The following is a 19,839-nucleotide window of genomic DNA, read 5'->3' on the forward strand; positions in this document are numbered from 1 at the left end:
TTTTCAAGGTGAATATATATCTGTGAAAATCTCACTATATAACTAAAGTATGTACACTGTCTCTTTTGTTGTTGTTTCTTAATGTATATTGTCTTGCTCTTTGTTTTAGGACTAAAAACTGGAATACACCATTAATCTTTGACCTTAAAGAAGGAACTGTCAGTTTAATTTTACAGGCAGAAAGGTAACTTGCTGATTGCATGACTTAAAACCATGTTTACTTAAATAGGGTGAGATAGTGAAATCATAGGGACGCGGGTAGCACTGTGGACTCATGGAGGGCAAGGCTATAAACACTACCACAAGCCATAATCGGGACACAGGTGGTGCTGTGGGTTAAACCACAGAGCCTAGGACTTGCTGACCAGAAGGTCGGCGGTTCGAATCCCCGCAACGGGGTGAGCTCCTGTTGCTCGGTCCCTGCTCCTGCCAACCTAGCAGTTTGAAAGCATGTCAAAATGCAAGTAGATAAATAGGTACCGCTCCGGCGGGAAGGTAAACGGTGTTTCCATGCGCTGCTCTGGTTCGCCAGAAGCGGCTTAGTCATGCTGGCTCCCTCGGCCAATAAAGCGAGATGAGCGCCGCAACCCCAGAGTCGGTCACGACTGGACCTAATGGTCAGGGGTCGCTTTACCTTTACTAGTGGGATCATATTTGGAAGAAATATATGTGTTGACTGTTTGGGAAGCAGTTTCCCAGCTAGATCTGACTCTTGACCTTGTTTGAATAATCTGGAGCTATATGCTCTGCTTGCTTTGTTATATGCTCATGAATGTGACACCCAGCAACCTTGACTCTGTGAGTAAATCTGTGTACAGTAGTACCTCTGTGTGGTTAAACTTGCTTTGGACTTGATAATAATTTCCCCTCCAAGTAAGTGTTCGTAGGTTTTGAATTTCTATCATTAACACTTGCCTTTTAAACCAGTTAGCCAAAAAAACCTCACTTTCCAAATAAAGTGTATGTATCATTATGCAAATATTACCATGAATGCGTGCCAAGTCATTTTAGTATCAGATTGATGTAATATTAGATGTGCTAAATAGAGGAGAAATTAGAGAACTTTAAAGGAAATACATTCAATTACAAATGCCTGCGCATTGATATATTATTTGAAAATACTTACTGAATCAATGCATTTTTAAATTATGCAAGAAATAATAATACAGTATATGGACAATTATATAATAGTTTTGTGTGAAAATAGTTAATCAGTGTTTTCTCCTCTGCTTCTTATTTATAGGCATTTTCTTCTTGTAGATGGTGGAGGGCTATATTTATATTCTTATGAAGGACGTTTAATTTCCTCTCCGAAGGTTCCAGGAATGAGAACAGACATACTAAATGTTCAGACCATTTCTTTGAGTAATGATACCCTAGCAATAAGAGATAAATCTGATGAAAAAGGTATGTTGTACAGACATTAAAATTGTTATTTTTGCATAAAACGTTTCTTCTGAGCAAATAGAAGTAAATATGGGGTTGTCAGTGCATCACTTATGGGTGCACTTGCACCTACCAAGCCTTTTCTTGATGTCTTCAGCATCCTCTCTCTCCTACTTAAGTTAGGCTTCAAAGAATCTATTGCAGCATATAGAAGGTTTCTTTCAAACCTAAATGTGAAATGGAGTGAGGGTTCAATAGGTCACAGCTTAACTCTTCCGTCCTCAACTGATTACTCCACCTCACAAATGCCACCCTCCATTAGATTTGAAAGAATTCTTCTGCTGTAGCCAAAATAAGTCATTTTTCAAGCCTAATTTCAATAGGGAGTAGCATATCACAGAAGGGTTAACCCGTCTTTCCTTGGTTGCAGTTCAAAATTGTCCTTGCTCCATGTCAATGTCTCCTGTTTGAAAAGGATGCTTATTGTTACAATAGTGAGGTCTTCTTGGAAAGCGGTATATAAATTTATTAGATAAACAAGCAAACATGTACAGTAGACGCTCGGGTTGCAAACGTGATCTGTGAGGGAGGCACATTCGCAACCTGCAGCACCGCGTCTGCGCATTCAGTACTTCTGTGCTTGTGCAAAGCACAATTTAGTGTTTTTGCGCATGCACGAGCGCTAAAACCCGGAAGTAACCCTTTCCGGTACTTCCAGGTTCGGCGCGGTGTGCAACACGAAAACACGCAACCTGAAGCGTCTGTAACCCAAGGTGTGACTGTATGTGAAATTAGAGTAACTTTTCCTTATTTATTCTTAATGAAGCAGTGCTGACCCACCCATGAGGAAAGGTGAGGTGACCACCTCAGGGGCGGTGGATCCCACTGTTGATCTTTCTTCATGCCTTGTTCCTGCTTCCCTCACCCCTTATTCCTTGGTGGGGGGTGTTATTTGGGGGTTCGCCTCAGGTGCTAAAATGTCTTTAGCCAACCCTCCATTGAGGGAAGCATAACTGAAAATCACATGGAGATTTCATCTTCCTCCTTATCTCCCTGTGCTATATCCAAGGCCTTTCCTGAGGATCTCCTGATTTTTTGTAGAGGTTTTTGAGGGGCTAACGTAGGGATAAGGGAGGGAAGAACCCCATGGTATAAGCAAACTTTGACTTACATAAATTTGGTTATAGCCAATGTATTTCTGTTATGTGTGCAGCAACAATAGTTTCTTTTTGTGTGGATTTCTTTTTTGCAAGCTTATTGATAGTTCTGGATTTATGCTTGTCTTTGGCTTGTTGAGGTTTGTCAAGTAAACCGTCAATAGTTCTCCAGGAGAGATAACAGGATAAATGACACCAGAGGGGAAATATGTTTCAATAACTAGTCAAGAAAATCCCAGAATTGGTGGGAAATAATTTGCTATTTGTTAGCACACATAGATTTAAGATCCCAGAAGTTATTAAATCATCTCAGTAAAATATGAGGTGTATTCCACTTTCCTTCCAAAACTAAGAAATCAGAATACATAATTTCTCTTGCAAGAGGTTGCGTATTTCATTGCTCCTTGTTTTCTAAGGACCTCTAGTTGCCCACTGATGTTGAAGGGTGAAATACTTTTTCTCTGAACAAGAGGCATTTCCTTGTGCTACATCTAAAGAAGTTTATCCAGGAAATCTGGATGTCTTAGGGGTTGTTTCCATCTGTAACCTCTGTACAAAATAGCCTGCAGTTGACATTCTTCTTCTTTGGTGATCACTTATAGCCAAGTAAGATTGTCTTCCATGAACACAGTCTTAGTGGTGTGTCCATAGGTGACTCTGGAGCCCAATCCTGGATCCACACGTTGTGGGGACATAGGTTTCCGGGCAGTAGTTGATCATGGTGAGGGTTTGCCAAATGTGCCTTCCTCTTAGCTTGTTTATCCCTTTCGTCCTGTGTTTGAGTGCCTTCAAAGTCCATGACATCTTTGGTAAAGGCTGTTCTCCAACTGGAGTGCTTGCAGGCCAGTGTTTCCAAATTGCCGGTGACATAGGCAATTTCTAAAACCTAACACATGGGTTTAATTTCACTTTTTAAAAAAGCACTAAACAATATTTATATACTCTGCTGGGAATCGGCTATTGTGAGTGTGACATGGGAGCTGATAGGTCATGTGCTTTGCCTTTTCTTAACTATCCCTTTTCCACCTTTATCCACTTCAGTAATTATTGAATCCAAAAGATGACAATATTTTGTGTTTTCCACCTATTTTCTGCTCTTCCTCTTCCTTTTTTGAGAAATTATGGGGTTTGTAATATATACACTTCATATATAAAAAAGAACATCGTGATAGTTAGTAAAAGTTTTGGTTTTGATAAAAACACAAACAGTGTCTATGACAAGGGAAACCTTACATCAAAAAGAGCACAGCACTGTCTCAAGTCACAAGTTATTTTCCTGTGTTTACACAGCTGGCTCAAACTAGCACTGGATGTAACCCTTCTTTTTCCTTTTCATATGCAACCAACAACATCAGAACAGCACCTGTTCTCATAACATCGTTTTTTCCTGCCAATATAACCAGTGACCGCAAACCAATATCCTGTATCCTTCTAAAAGAAACTCATGACACTATGCTAAAATGCAAATGGAAGAGTCTTTTAAAGTTGAACGTGCATGCCACATGGAATATAGATGACATATTATCAGCTGGATTTGGCATGTGATGTCAATGCTTAAAATCTGTTTGGAATTAATCACTCCCTTCCATGTATTTGCTGAATTATGCAACATTTATTTCAGATTGCACATGTGCTAGTTTTTCTAACCTTCCTGTCTTGAGAACAGTAAACATGGGGTTAATCCTTGTATAAAATGTGACTTTGTATAAAGTAGATTAATATATTAACTCACAAATCTCATGCTTGTCTACTCAGAAGTAAGTGCCACTGAGTTCAATGGGATATACTCCCCTGTAATGGTGTACATAGGATAAAACTCTGTTTTATGAAGCTAGCTATGTGCACCTACTTAACCTTTTCATCTCTTTTTTTTTTTTAACAGTAGCACTTTACCATACCAATAGTAAAAAACAAAGTAGACCCTGCATTGTATTGCTAATATCCTTTATTTTTCAATATTTAATGTTATATTCCTGTAAGTCTAATTGAAAGATTTAATCATTTTATGACAAAATGTAGTGAGCAGGGATAAAAATAATCACATTTTTATTTTTCTGTCATGTACAGGGTTTTTTTTTTACAAAACTTCCTATTTTGGCCTAAGGAGTCAGCAGCTTGCAAAAGGACACAACTTTGTCCAGTTGTTAAATTTCAGTTATAAGTCTTTCAGGTTTCTAGCACAAATCAAGCTCTCAAGGAAATTACTAACAATAATAACAATTCAAAGCATTCTGATGAAAAGTTCCTGGGGGCTTTCTTCCTTACAGTCATATGACAAGAGTGTAAAGTATAGATTTTCCATTTGCAGTAATCAAGCAGCTATTCTTTGCTTTGTGGTTATATTGTTAAAATGGTCAGAAATCACGAGAACTGGGATTCAGAGTGGCCTTGGCAGTGTGTTACAGCTAGACATGTGAAACCCTGGTTCACACCCCAGCTCTACCATGGATTTTTTCAGTCTTATGTTATCAAGGTTATGGAAAATGTAAATGAAGTAAAGGTTGTAAACTATTGTGTACCCTGAAAAACAAAGGACCAGCTAATAGATGCATGGCACAAAAGTTGAACTATAGTAAATGAAGAATAAAATACACCAATGTTCCAATGCCATCCTTCTACCCTCATTACAAAAACACTTAAAAGTAAATAGAGTATAACAGTCAAATTATTTATTGATAATCTCTCTCTCTCTCTCTCTCTCTAGTTATTTACCTGTTTGAGCCTTTGGCTGGAAAGCCCTTGGGAGATGGGAAGCCCCTTACTCATAAGGTAATGTACATAGTATCATTTAATATTTGGGGGTAATATTAATAGTCATTATCAGAGCGGACCAACACTGGAAATCATCCTCTGTCATTTAGGTTGGAGAGGCAGGTGTAATGTTGCTGAAAACCTCGGTGAGCTCAGATTGTTGAAAGAGAGGTTGCATGAATAACTTTCTGCTTTGTAGCTTGGCTATGTTCCCAGTTTCGAGTTCCAAGTACCCCAGCATGTTATCAGTTAGAAATCAGCCAGTGTTGATTGAAACTGAGAGAAATCTTAATTCAGTGATCATTGAGATTAATACAGCTGTTTCAGCAGTTAGCTAATGGGAGTTTAGAAGTTACACACATCAAATTAATGAAATACAGGTTTCAATTTTAAAAGTCAGAAAAAATATTTTGCCAGTTTGGCCAGATGTTTGATATATTTGGGGTTTTTTAAAATAGTTGTGCTTGGCTTTGTTTTTTAAAGCAATAAGATACAGGTCAGAGTAAGATAATTCAATTGTATAAATGAACATTTATTGTTGTTTTTGTTGTTTATATACCACCCTATATCCAAAGATCTGAGGCTGGTGTACAACATTAAGAACATAATTCACAGAGCATAATAGCAAACATCATACAGAACACAATAATAGACAGCACAACGATAAAATAATCATAATAACATTCCCCTCCACACACCCATATTTAATAGGCCATACACATTTTGTTCATAACTCTCTTTATTGGAGAGCTAGAGACTTACTTTTTTAAATAAATGAAAGTCTGGGCCTCAGGGGTGTCAGTGAAGGTCTTCATGGGCACTAGGTTCATGACCCATGCACTAAATAGCAAATGTCTTTTCCCTATGTTTTCTTATTCCCATTCCCACGTGCTTCTTGACCTGTCTCCTTTCATTTCTTGTTTCATTCTCCTTTCATATTCAACCTCTACCTTAGCATTACCCCCAGCTGCTCATTTCTTTCATCCCTACTTCCTGGTTCTTTTACATTCACTTAACTTCTTCCTCCTAGAACATTTTGCCTCTTGTATTCCCTGTTTCTTTGTTGTTGTTGTTAACAACAACAACAATAATAAATTAAAAAATGTCCAGTAGCACCTTAAAAAAAGGAAAAGGACCCCTGACAGTTATGTCCAGTTGCGAACGACTCTGGGGTTGGGGCGCTCATCTCACTTTACTGGCCAAGGGAGCTGACGTTTGTCCACAGACAGGTTTTCCGGGTCATGTGGCCAGCATGACTAAGCCACTTCTGGTGAAACAAGAGCAGCACACAGAAACGCCATTTACCTTCCCACCGGAGCAGTACCTATTTATCTACTTGCACTTTGAAGTGCTTTTGAACTGCTAGGTTGGCAGGAGCTGGGACCGAGCAACGGGAGCTGACCCCGTCATGGGGATTGAAACCGCTGACCTCTTCAGATACCACGAAATGCACATGAAAGCTTATACCCAGAACAAACTTAATTGGTCTCTAAGGTGCTACTACTGAACATTTGTTTATTTTTTATTTTGACTACGTCAGACCAACATGGTGACCTACCTGAATCTAATAATAATAAATATTAATTTTTTATCTCTCAGTCTCCTTCAACACTTCCTTTGGCCCTTTCCCCTCAAATAAGGGAGACCTCCCCCCCCCCCCAACTCTTTGTCTCCTGGCCAATTTTACTCACAGTTGTTAGTGCTGGGATTGGTCCAACCAAAATGCTTTGGCATGGCTAGGGACTGGAGCAGGCAATTTAAGAAGATCACCTTAAAGTGACCCATGACCTACTGATATGTCCCAGCCCAAACATGGCTCTAAAGGAAAGTGGTCTGTGACTTAAGATATTAATGTAATAATTGCCCACTTTTAGACTTCACACTATTCTGATTAAAAAATAATTCAACCTATTTATTACAAGAGGATTCAAGACCTGGTATAAGTTATACCTTTGACTTTGCATAGTGTGAGCTTGTGTGGTATAGTAGATAAAAGAGCAGGATCTGGAACTGGGACACCCAGGTTACTGTTTTCTTCTTGGACTAACTCACTGTCCTTCAGTGTACAAGATCAATGTGCAAAATGTTTATTCCTATAATTATTCATTCATTCATGTTTTTTAAATAAAGCATTAAATTCCTAACTCCATGAAATATTACTGATTTATAATATAGACAGAAATCATGGAAATTGCCTTAGACCAAAAAGGACATACAAATGAAAGGAAAATTGCTTTTATTGACAAAAATAGAGACCTTTATATAACATCAGTGAAGAGATTTGGTAAAGAACAGAAGGTTATCAAAATAGGTAAGAATTAACTTTATGCAACAGATTTTTATCCCCTTCTTTCTAGCCCCTCACTACTGACAAAATAAAAATTATTATCTTTTTTCTTGAAAGCCCTCCGTTTTCCTGAAGCCCTCCACCCCACGCCACCCAAATGGTTCTTTCCCATGGAATCAAAATTTCTGGAAATTATATTTCTAAATAGAAGCATCCCTTAGGGGTGGGTGGACAATATTCCAGGAGTTAATTCCCATAATTGGCTTGCAACCGTGGATTAAGTCATGCCAATGGTATTTTCAGTTTCTAATATCTGCACATAATTTTACGGTGTCCAGTAAGTAAGCTAAAATACTGTACATGAAGCAATCAACAGTAATTTGTGATATTAAAAATTATATGCTCAGTACTTCTTTGTGTTCTTGGTGCAGTCATACATACAGGTTCTGCACCTAAGTAGACCAACACATGTTCACTTCTTTTTTGAGGGGTGGGGGAAGCCTAGCTGATGTTGGGGAGGGCATACTGCAGACACTGAGGCATAAAACCCCAGTAGGAGGACTGAGCTATAACCCTGTGTGGTGCAAGGGGAAAAACAAGACACCCATGCCTGCTATTCTACAGTGAGAGGAAGTTTCAGAGCACACACATGGAACACCAAGAAAAGGGGTTAAAAAAACTAGCCATGAATTCTCGCAGGCTTGTGCTTGTTTGTTCTGCTTTAATCTTTCAGGGTACAAATTCTAATTTATGGGAAGTAAAACATAAACATTATTTTACACAGAAGACAAAACTGTTACTTAGAGTCATATTTACTGGCAGAGAAGAGTTGAAGATACTGATGTTTATACTGTAGTGTCATGTGCTTGAGCAGATACTTGATTCTGCTTACTTTCTGTTAAGGAACAATGGTGCACACTCTGGCGTGGAATGACACATGCAACATACTCTGTGGACTTCAAGATACACGCTTCACAGTCTGGTACTATCCCAATGTGGTATACGTAGACAAAGATCTCTTACCAAAAACCCTTTATGAAAGGGATGCAAGGTATTATATACTTTTACGTCGAGTGTTTAATTAATAGTACCCCCATCAATAAAATACTTTCCACTAGAACCATTGGGAGTAAGATTCCACAGTGTGAAAAACATGGGTGCAATTACAGGAGAAAACAAGTGTGAGTTGCCATTGTTTAATTTGGATCAGGGGCTAAATTTGAGCTACTAAGTTTGCAGTTTCAAATTATCAGTTTCCATCTCTCCACCTGAAGCATCTATCTGTTCTGGTTATTTACTTTCATTTTTAAGGCGGTAAATAGACCTAGCTGCTATGTGCTAATCTATAAGCTCCCCTGTATAGTTAATGGTGGCACACTGCCATTGATTGTGGGCCCCCAGCTATTGAGCACTCTCCCTAGAGAGGTTCATCTGGCACTAACATTAATGTACTGTTTATTCTCTCATGCTTTTTAAACATCATTTTGTATTTATTTAACCTTAGTTATTGCCACTTGATGATTGATTTTTAGCTCCTACGAGGTGTATTTACCTCTTTGGCTGAGTTAAATCTCTTGTTTTCTGTGGTCGACATTTTGTTTTGATGCTGTTTAAATTCAGTGTTTAATTCATTTTAGTGTGTTTTTCTTTGAACTTGTTTTATACTCTGTTTTCTGTATATCATCTAGATAAATTATTTTATGAGGTGTGACTAATACAAAAAATAAAGATAATGTGATGTCACAAAAGCCTAGAGGAGAAATTGGGGTATATAGACATGAAGAATATGGCCATATTTCCATTGATAGGCAATGAATACTAAGAGAATGGTATTCTGAGTGCTTCCTCAGTCTCTCCTATATTGAGCACAGACCCTTAAACATGCCCACATTTAATTGGATGGCAGGATTGCACACCCATAGTCCTTTTCATTATGGAGAGGTGCAAAGAGCTTCTCTCTAAGTGGTTGATGTAAGTGCCTTTCCACCATTGATGGAAGCAATTGATACTGGAGGCTTGCTTATACTACTTTGTAGTCTTGTCTCTCTTCTTGGTTTTTTTTAGATGTGTCAGCCATTTTGTGTTATTCCACATCTTTGTGTCAGCCATTTTGTGAGTGGCACCCACATCAGCTTCTCAAAATTTCAGATGTGCCCACCGGCCCAGAAACTTTGAAATCCCTGCTTTAGACAAAACTATTCAACATTCAAATAATTTTATGATTTTTTTTATCTCAACAGCGAATTTAGTAAAAATCCCCAGATTGTGAGTTTTGCTGGAAGTCAAGTAACGGTCAGGAGAGCTGATGGCTCACTTATTCACATCAGTATTTCACCTTATCCAGCCATACTCCATGAATATGTCAACAATTCAAAATGGGAAGATGCTGTCAGATTATGTCGCTTTGTTAAGGTAAATATAAAATTCTGCAGCAGAGTAAGTTTTTTTGTAGTTTTTATACCCACTACTACTTCAACTTTTGAAAAATGGACTTTGAAATATGAACTTTGTCAAATTTTTGGGTCTGCCCTCAGCCATGCAAAGAGTTCTCTCTATGTCCCATCATAAAGTGTTTTTGAAACTCCCCTAGTTTTTAAAAACTAGCTTATGATGCACTAAATAGTTCCACACTGCTCTGCTTCAGAGCCAGGGAGAATTCTAAAATTATTTACATTCTGGTAAAGCCATATCCACTTCAGGAAGACAGAAGTGCCTGGCGTGCTCTGGTCCATGGGGTCACGAAGAGTCGGACACGACTAAACAACAACAACAAAGCCATATTTCTTTTCTTTATTATGAAGTTGCAGACATGTTCTTATCTCTCTTTTTAATTCAAATTATCATAAATTATAACTGTGGCATTTTATCTGCCAAAGAAGTTGAAATAGAGCATGCAGGTTTGTAGGATTTAATTCCCCCCCAAATTCTTAAAATGCTTTTAAAAATGCAGTTGATTCTCATTGATGCAGCTGGTCATTTGCCTGAGCTGAGTAGCAAACTGCTCATCCTTCCTTCTGACTGGCTGCCTTTTGGCTCACACCTGCTTCCAGAGTGCTGTCATATGTGCCTGTCCAGGCTGTTTAAATGTAGGCATTGGCAGCCACCATTACAGTGTTTACATTTTATGTTTTTTGCACATAAGGGTTTTCTACGCGTAAGGGTTAGTCGCCTTTTAAGGGCAGAAGAGAAAAGGGAACATGCAACATTGTGTTCTGACTCTTCTGTCTTCTGAAACAAGAACAGACTCATTAGTATAGTTCACTTCTATGGTGGCTGTCTCTCCTGGCAACAGATACCCTTGCCACAGGTGGGAATTGGAGCAGAGGGCAGCAAGGCAAGCAGATACATAAGTTGCTAACTCACTTCTATTTGTTTACATGGCAGGGTTATGCAGTCGTTTACAAAAACCCTAACCCCATTTACCTGGGGAAATGCCTCATTGAATCTGGTATTAGTTACTTCTGAGTAGACTTGGTTAGGATTGCACTATCAGATAACTTTGGTTTCTACACTAATTTTTATATAATGCATTTGCCCCTCTTAAGAGCATGCAAATAGAAATACAGTGGTACCTCGGGTTAAGAACTTTATTCATTCTGGAGGTCTGTTCTTATCCTGAAACTGTTCTTAACCTGAAGCACCACTTTAGCTATGGGGCCTCCCGCTGCTGCCGCCGTGCCACTGCTGCACGATTTCTGTTCTCATCCTGAAACAAAGTTCTTAACCCAAGGTAATATTTCTGCGTTAGCGGAGTCTGTAACCTGAAGCGTATGTAACCTGAAGTGTATGTAACCTGAGGTACCACTGCGTCATTCATATCTGGTAGCTTTAACAATATGGTTACAAACAGTTTTACCTAAATCGGAATATATTTTCTATAATTAACAATGAAGTTTCATCAAGTAATTTTGCTATAATATGTATGGAATTTGTAACTTTCTGATTTATTCGCATTCACTTGAAATTGTCATGATAAAATAAATATATCAGTTGTCTCTTGTAGCATAGTTTAAAAGCAGAATCTGACATTTTTATTGTCCATCATTTTGGTTCTTTTCTGTTACCTCTGGCTTCTGCTTACATTTCAGTGTCAGTCGTGAACAAATGTTCTTATTCAAATAGAAAATTTAATTGTAGAGTACCCCCTCTTCGTGGAGAAAGAATATCTACTGGCAAATCTGTTTGCAGCCCATATTTAATACTACTACTACTACTAATAAATTTTATTTTTTGTACCCCACCTATCTGGCTGGGTTTCCCCAGCCACTCTGGGCGGCTTCCAACAGAACACTAAAAACAGAATAACACTTCAAACATTAAAAACTTCCCTAAACAGGGCTGTCTTCTGAAAGTCAAATAGTTGTTTATTACATTGACATCTAATAGTAGAAATGAATAAATGTGGGGTAGGGTGATGGGGGACGACAGTGACACTTTAACAGCTTGATATAGGCTTTAACTTCTGCTCATTTTTCTTTGGCTGAAAACAAATGATTGTCTTAAATTTCTTCTCTTTCACCTTAAGGATCAAACATTGTGGGCATGTTTAGCTGCTATGGCAGTAGCCAGTAAAGATATGAATACAGCAGAAGTAGCCTATGCATCAATAGGTGAAGTAAGTAGATTCGCCTTAATAATTTGGCTTCTTAGTTTCTTGCAACGTAACTTTAAATGCGCTAATTTTATTATAACTGTTGCATTTTTAAAATAAAAAAAACAGATCGACAAAGTTCAGTATATCAGTTCTATTAAAGATCTTCCATCAAAGGAATCAAGATTGGCTCATATCCTGCTTTTCAGTGGAAATGTACAGGATGCTGAAACACTGCTTCTTCAAGCTGGCCTTATTTATCAAGCTATTCAAGTCAACATTAATCTTTACAACTGGGAAAGGTAATATGTTTCTTATGGATGTAGCATGTGCCTTACAGATTCAACTAATGCTATTGTGAAATACTTGTAAGTCAGTTTCATTATTTTATTAGTCATTGTTCCCTGACATTTAACTAAAATTGTTTTGAACACTAAATATTTGGGAGAAAAAAGAATATTTAATCCCATGATTCTGCCCTGAAGGCAATATATTTTCTTATGAATGTAAAAGAAGGACCGGATTCAGCTAACAGGTCCCACTAGCTGGAGCCTGCATGAATATGTAAACTAACAGAATGGGACTTTCTTCCTCCCCTCACCCTATTTGCCCCCAAATTGGTTTGGAGGGGGGGCAGGAGACCCCCCCCCCCCCAAAAATCATTATGTCTGGGAAGATTGTTCCATCAGGCAAGCAGTGACAGAGCAATCTTCCATAATATTTAAGAGAACCCATAATACAGTATTTAAGAGAACCTGTTTTTGTTGGTGGTGGTTTTTTTTAACTGTAGAATTGAGTCATCAATGTAGAACTTGTGTGCTTGCTCTTCCATTCTACTTTAAACATGCTTTAGTTGAGATATTTCTAGTCATCGATGCTTTAGTTGAGATTCCAGCGTTGCGGGGATTGGACTAGATGACCCTCGCGGTCCCTTCCAAATCTAAAGTTCTTCGATTCTATGAAAGACCAAACTGGGTCTCTTTGCTCCTTACTTACGTATAATATTTATGATTTTCCTTAAGTATGGTAGCTGGGATCCCTGAAGCCTATTTTAGGTGAGCCAGTGGCTTCTCCTGTTGCTAAACCCCAAAAGTCTCTTGTGGAAATCCCTGGAGTCACCGATTTTTAACTCCAGCAATACAGGGACCACAGAGTGGCATTATTTGTGCTTAGAGTCTCTCCAATAGTTATATGAATCATTGTTTACGCTTGAAAGCAGCAATGTTGCTTTAAAAACATTATAAACTTTTTGAGCAAAGTATATTATATAGGGAAGATACGTTTCAAATTCTTAATAGCACTGTAAGGACAATAGAAATATGACTGCTTCTCATAACATACTTCATAAAATTCGTCTAGTGCCTAGACATCATTGCCAGCACTAATGCTAGGTTTCTTCTTGCTTTATGTCAAGAAAACTTTCCACCAGTGTAGTCACTGTACAGCATGTATTTTTTATAAAAACCAAAGCATTTGTAATTAGGCCAGTTTCTGAGTTCAGCCTGATGAGCTCATTATTGTTTTCTTCTAGGGCACTAGAACTTGCAGTGAAACACAAGACACACGTTGACACGGTTCTGGCTTACCGACAAAAGTTCTTGGATGACTTTGGTAAAAAAGAAACAAATCAGAGGTTTTTGCAGTATGCAGAAGGGGCAAGTATTTGTGGAAGCTGTGCTATACATTGTCAGAAAGTCAGCATTATAGCTGTGAAACAATTTGAAACTGTAGTCTAATATGAGATTAGTAATACTTTGTGCTTGTTCTTTTACAGTAGCAGATAAAACTAACTGTTTATTATCTTTAGTTTTCAGGGTCTGCATTTTGTGGCTTAATTTTTAATGTCTACGGAGCTGGGCCCAAAGTATGTTAGGGGATGTCCTATGACAATTTTGACAGTCACGCTGTGTAAATATTACACAGCTGCGTAATATAGGTGGAACGTAGTCATGCTGGCGACATGACCCGGAAGCTGTACACCGGCTCCCTTGGCCAATAAAGCGAGATGAGCACCACAACCCCAGAGTGGTCCACGACTGGACCTAATGGTCAGGGGTCCCTTTACCTTTACCTTAGAAACATTAAGGTTGGGGTTTTTTCTGTTTCTGAAGCTTTCAATTTTGAGGATTCACCAGTGCAAGCTGGTTCAGTAACAGATGCGGTCATAACCTATTCTTGGGTTGACATCCTGTGGGGCCACTACAGCAAAAGCCCCAGTGCTGTTTTGCTTAGCATAGCTTTTAGTAAGGTATAATAAATATTATCTGAAAATCATATGCAGCTTTTGGCAATCTGCATCATAGCCTTCACGCTCCTCCTGTGTAAGAGAGGGATAGAGATTTAGCGAAGCAGCATGTGGGACATAACTTGGCCAGCAATATTTGGCAAGTTTTGATTGTACTATAACAGATCTCAGTAGCAGCCTTCTGAAACAACATAAAATAGTTGTGGTAAAGGGAGGCCTCATTTGGCTCTTAAGTCACCACTGTTATTTGTGCCATCTTTGATGGAAGTGGAGACATAATATACAATGAGGGGGAATACAGGCTGAAATCCAAACAGCTAATGCAAGGGGCTTCAGCAAGGGGCCAGTTGCCTTTTTAATTTTAACAGCTGAGTTCTTTAACAGATCACAAACTGCTTTTGAAACTCCCATCATTTTCAAAATCTGTCTCTATGTGACATGGGGTCATGTTTGATAAAAACAAGCATAACTCTTTGGGTCTAGAGAACATATTTCTTACTTCTTTTAGATCCTAGACATTTATTAATTGTAATAAAATTAACAGGTTTTTTTGTATTTGCTGTGAAGCTGTGGTACAAACTGCAGTGAATATGGCAAAAGATGGGTATCATTCTCTTGCACACATACATACACACACACACACAGAGAGAGAGAGAGAGAGAGAGAGAGAGAGAGAGTTTTCCTTGAAAATATTTAGGAGTCATTGCTTTCTAAAGGTTCTGAAATATGCACAAATTCCATTTCTTATATGTAGGATTACAGTACACATACATGTTCATTTCGCAGCTTCAACATTAAGTGTTGATTTGCCTCTATGAATATGCCATTACAGATACAAAACCTTAGCTAGAGCTTTTATATACATCCACATCACCTCAAGCAGTACTTTAAGTGGTCAGGTCACACATTCAGCAGCCAATCAACAGATTTAGAGAAAACAAGCAATGCCAGATCCATTAAAAGAGATATCAAAATCAGTGAAAAGGTTAAAGTCATAACTGAGATGCACAATGCCTCTAGATGTTTGGATGATGTATTTTAATATTTTGGGTGAGGATCTGAAGTACAACTTTTGAGCATACAAGGGCCTTTTCAGTTCCCCTCCAGCAGCAGCAAACCCCATTGCCTCTAAAGTCAGAGGACTTTCCAGAGTGACAACCCATGAGCTGCAAGGGGCTGCCAAGAGAAGGAAAAATTGGCAATCCATTTGCATGCAGAAGCATTTGCTGCACCCACATGGGCTTGTCTGGATCGCTGCCATAGTACCAAGATTTAGTTTCTTAATCTTGCTAACACATTGCAGAAAGCTGCCCAGCCACAAAAGGCCAACAAGCAGAAAGTTATGAAGAAATCTGTAGCAGATGTAACATATAAAGTAAAGACTTGTCAGGTTAATTTATATGCATCTACTATAATTATGATTAATGGATACTTTCTCTCCCCCTCGCCCCCTGGCTTCTGCAGCTTGAAGTCAACTGGGATAAAATCAAAGCCAAAATAGAATTGGAAATTGCTAGAGAGAGAGAACGAGCTGCAGCTACACCAGCAGTCAGAGCAAGCGTAACCATACAGCGCTAAGTGGCATGCTGATTATATTAAGTAGTGGTTTTATCACTCTGCTACTTCAGCATACTGGTAAGCCTTGGTATTTTGGGATGGACAGTAGTGCCTGACTCCCATATCCTGGACTTTCTATCGCTATTGCTTTATTGTTAATGCAAATGAATTTGTATGTATGTCATCTTATGCTACGAACGACAATCCTATTCTGGTCATGGTTATATGAAAAGCTTGGAATGAGCATGGCATATGTTACCAGAATCAGGTTCTCTGACTTGGTTTCTCAAAAGAAAATTGTTGGTCTTGGTAGCAGAGCTGAGGCAGTGGAAACTGTTACATAAATAAATGATAAACTATTAAGATTACCAATAGACAAGCATGGAATTTATTTTCAAAGCAGACCACTTACCTAAACATATTTATGCCTAAGGAAGCTCTTTTTGTATACAAGTTTATGGATCAGAAGTATAATCTGCCTGAAAACTGAGGAAGCATTATACCATGAGCACAGACTGAAGTCCTGAAACTGCTGGATAATGAATATTTCCAAGGAATTTAATAAAGTTTCTGATTTGTTTTTCTTTTGTAAATGATTTTGAGATTGCAGGGTTAACTTTAGCAGAAGCAGTATAATGAACCCTGCTAGCATGAAACAAATTTTGTTGATATAGACAGCGGCATACAAGATGGTTGATGTAATGGGTAGTCCTTAATTGAACTAACTTCTGTTGACACTGAAGTATACAAAACATAAACTCTGTACAATGAATACCAGCATATGCAAACACCAAACTGGAGATACTTTTTAAAAACTTATTTTCTCCCAAGTTCAACATAGCAAGTAATCCATCTAACACTGTGCATATGTTGTAAAGCATATTTGTTTAAAATGACACTTATTTTGTCTAGAAATAGTTAATGCTAAGTGATAAGGCCTTTCTATTTTTGAAAAGGTTCAGATACCCCCGTTCTTTAAAAGCATTTTGTGATGGTAAGCTGTCCCATGTCCCTTATTTATATATGGTATTTCACCAGGGCACTGGGGATTTAGAAAAACCTCAAGCCACTTTATTGGTGCAGCCTCATTACTTGTCCAAAGTATCTCCATTGCCAATGATTTCAAGAATACAGCACTAATGTCCTGATTGTTTAATAGGCAAAACACAACATTTTATGGTGATATCAGTAGTAAAATATTTTTGTACAGTAAATCATTACTTGGAATCCTTTTGTAACTGGTGTTAATGGAAATGCTGTGCCTTTCATAATAAATGCATAAATTATTACGTGTTTCGGTTTGTTAATGAACTTGCTAAATGAAACCATTCTCTCCTCAAGCATTTGCAATACTTTGAAATATTACAAATCCACCACAGGCTTTGTTCCTGTTAGCCAGGAAAGCAGCCTTACATATCACTTAGTGCCGTGTCAAACGTACATAAGAAGCATGGACAAGCCAAATGGCAGGAGACTCACATTTTTACCATAATGTCCAAAGTCAGATCATGGAGCCCTTCAATGAAATGTGAGAGCTTTACCTTGAATTTCAGAGCAGAAGTGAGGATTTTTGAAGCACAAGTCTTTGTCTTGTTTGTCATTATGGCCTAATTGGACTCAATTGAGCTATAATAAATTATATTACGTAGAAGTCATTATCATCCATTGTAAACAATATTATCCATAACAACTATATACATATAATACGAATATGAAGCTGAAGAGAGAGAAAATGTAGATTTCAAGATTTCACGTTCATTTATATAACTTTAAAATTCATTTAAAACATATTAACAAGAAAGCCCTCTTCAAGCCAGGGTTCCTGTTGCTGAGGAGGGAGCTATACACACGTGATTCCCAGAGCGCTATGGGGTTTTAAGGTGACTGTTCAGACAAATGAACCCTAATCTTGAAGCATTGTCAGAAAGAAGGGTGTTTATGCAATACAATGCCTTTTGGTCTGGAACATGTGTCATTTACGTGGTCAGGTCAACGAAACAATGAAAATAAATCTAATGTTTTTGCCAGGATAGATGGCAATAATCAGAAATGATGTCATTTGCGTCATCTATTGAAAATGTTTTATGGTTTTCTTTGAAACAGAGAGTTCTAGCAATGTGGAAAAAAGTACTAGGATGCTTTTTTTATTTTTATTTTTTGCATTCCTGGCAACCTTAGCTTAACTGGTTTATCTTTCCAATGACTTTCAGAAAAATCTGTCTTTGTCAATGATGAAAGAGCAACCTATAGTGAAAGAGGTTACTGAAAATATTGATTTATTATGGATCAGGCAGTTATAATTGTTTATTAGACTTACAATTTATTATGGTCCATCATTTTCTAAGCTGTAGACTTTAATATACAGTAAGTGGGGGAGGGGAGAGGGCAAAATTAATCCCTAGCATTTTGTTAGACATTTGTATATCTTTACTTAAAATTCACAGAAGCATGATATCTGTCCACTTAATAAGTTAGTAATTGAAATACAGAATCATTTAGATTGGAAACCGCAGGTTTGAAAACAGTGGGGAACATTTTCTGCAAATTCTTGAGGTCCCCCACCCCCAGTGGGCCATAGGCCCACCTAGTGTGTATGATTTCAGGTGACCAATTTTTCCTTTGCAGTGTGGCCTGAGCTCCAGCTCCGCATCCGACTCCCTTCCTGCGGAAAAGGGTGCCTCGCTGGCTGTGGAAAGGAGGAGGAAGAGGAGCCGCCACCACTGGCCACCACAACAGGCCTGTGTGTGTGTGTGTGTGTGTGTGATGTCACACATCCGCATTGCAGCGGCGGTCTCTCACAATTTTGGGAGGGAGACGGCAACCCTGTTTTGGAGTGCAAATCCATTGAGCAGGACCTAACCATGTCAGCACTGATGTTAACTACAGTTCAGAGTATTAAGGGTTCCTGCTTCCAGCATCAACAGCCAGCTTTAAACCGTTGTTTCAGATACTGAATCAAACAGGAACCCTGACAACCTCCAAAGATGGTTAACATAAATGCCAATATAAAAATTGTCAAGAGACATCTGCACTCCAAAAAAGAAGTGGCACAATTTGAGCAAACCAGTTGATAGCCATGTCTAATCGTTCAGTAGTATTATATCTGCACTGGCATCATGAGAATTCTCACTGTAGCTGTGCTAGGAAATGATGTGAGCAAGAGTGAATTTCTCAAAACAGACCCTCTCAAATGCTGTTTTAACTTCATATTTTATTTTATCCAATTAGTTATTATAGAGCTCAAGTTCGGTATGTTGAGTTGGTGATAGAACCCCTAGTTAACATTCCAAGACATTTATCGCGTCCCCAGGTTTTGGATACGCAGGACTTGTACTTGTGCACTTAATACATTTATAAATGCTCTGGTTGCACTAGCTAGTAGTTGCTGCTATGGCATACTTTTTAGCCACAGCGGAAATGCATAACTTTGCCATACAACTTTTCTTTAATTTCTTCTGTTATTTTTATTCTGTGATACTCCTGGGAAAAAAAGTAATTGTAGCATGCTCGTAACTGATAGAGAGAAGCAATTCTGTGATAAGCAATAAAAATTGCACTGCTTGCATTTTTTTATAAACCCAGAAGAAGCAAAATCTGAACCAAAAATGTACGTCCCACTGACAAGAGCCTCAAGGATATGCCAAGCTATTACACACCCCAGTAAGGTTTTTAAAGTACTAAAACACTCCAGGCCCGGTTTCAAATGGGACTCATGCCAAGTTAAAATGCTTTTTCAAAGCATAAGACAAATCTGAAAAGTAATAGGATCCTGGCATATTTGCTTTGGCTTCCCTCACAGAAATGTTAAATGATTCCCATAATATAATTTGCAGTACTGAAGTAATTTGGGCTTGTATTAAATATA

At 38.3% G+C, this 19,839-nt stretch overlaps 2 protein-coding genes across 4 annotated transcripts in view; one reads left to right on the forward strand and one right to left on the reverse strand.

Annotated features, from left to right (window-relative positions):
* Positions 1-17,263, forward strand: part of IFT80 (intraflagellar transport 80) — a 63,208-nt gene extending 45,945 nt beyond the window's left edge. For all 3 annotated transcript variants that reach the window (XM_083442090.1, XM_083442091.1, XM_083442092.1), the window contains exons 11-20: positions 110-184; positions 1,244-1,407; positions 5,248-5,312; positions 7,470-7,605; positions 8,485-8,632; positions 9,822-9,993; positions 12,107-12,196; positions 12,302-12,474; positions 13,704-13,827; positions 15,882-17,263. In XM_083442090.1, coding sequence (XP_083298216.1) covers positions 110-184; positions 1,244-1,407; positions 5,248-5,312; positions 7,470-7,605; positions 8,485-8,632; positions 9,822-9,993; positions 12,107-12,196; positions 12,302-12,474; positions 13,704-13,827; positions 15,882-15,995 — 1,261 coding nt within the window. In that variant the 3' untranslated portion in view covers positions 15,996-17,263. The remainder of the gene's footprint in view (positions 1-109; positions 185-1,243; positions 1,408-5,247; positions 5,313-7,469; positions 7,606-8,484; positions 8,633-9,821; positions 9,994-12,106; positions 12,197-12,301; positions 12,475-13,703; positions 13,828-15,881) is intronic.
* The window catches only part of LOC310678457 (putative membrane protein C3orf80 homolog), a 63,200-nt gene that overhangs the window by 14,950 nt on the left and 28,411 nt on the right, over positions 1-19,839 (reverse strand). The gene's annotated exons all lie outside the window — the stretch shown is intronic.

This window comes from Podarcis tiliguerta (genome assembly GCF_965153285.1).
Source record: "Podarcis tiliguerta genome assembly, chromosome: 5".
In the NCBI taxonomy this organism is placed as follows: Eukaryota; Metazoa; Chordata; class Lepidosauria; order Squamata; family Lacertidae; genus Podarcis; species Podarcis tiliguerta.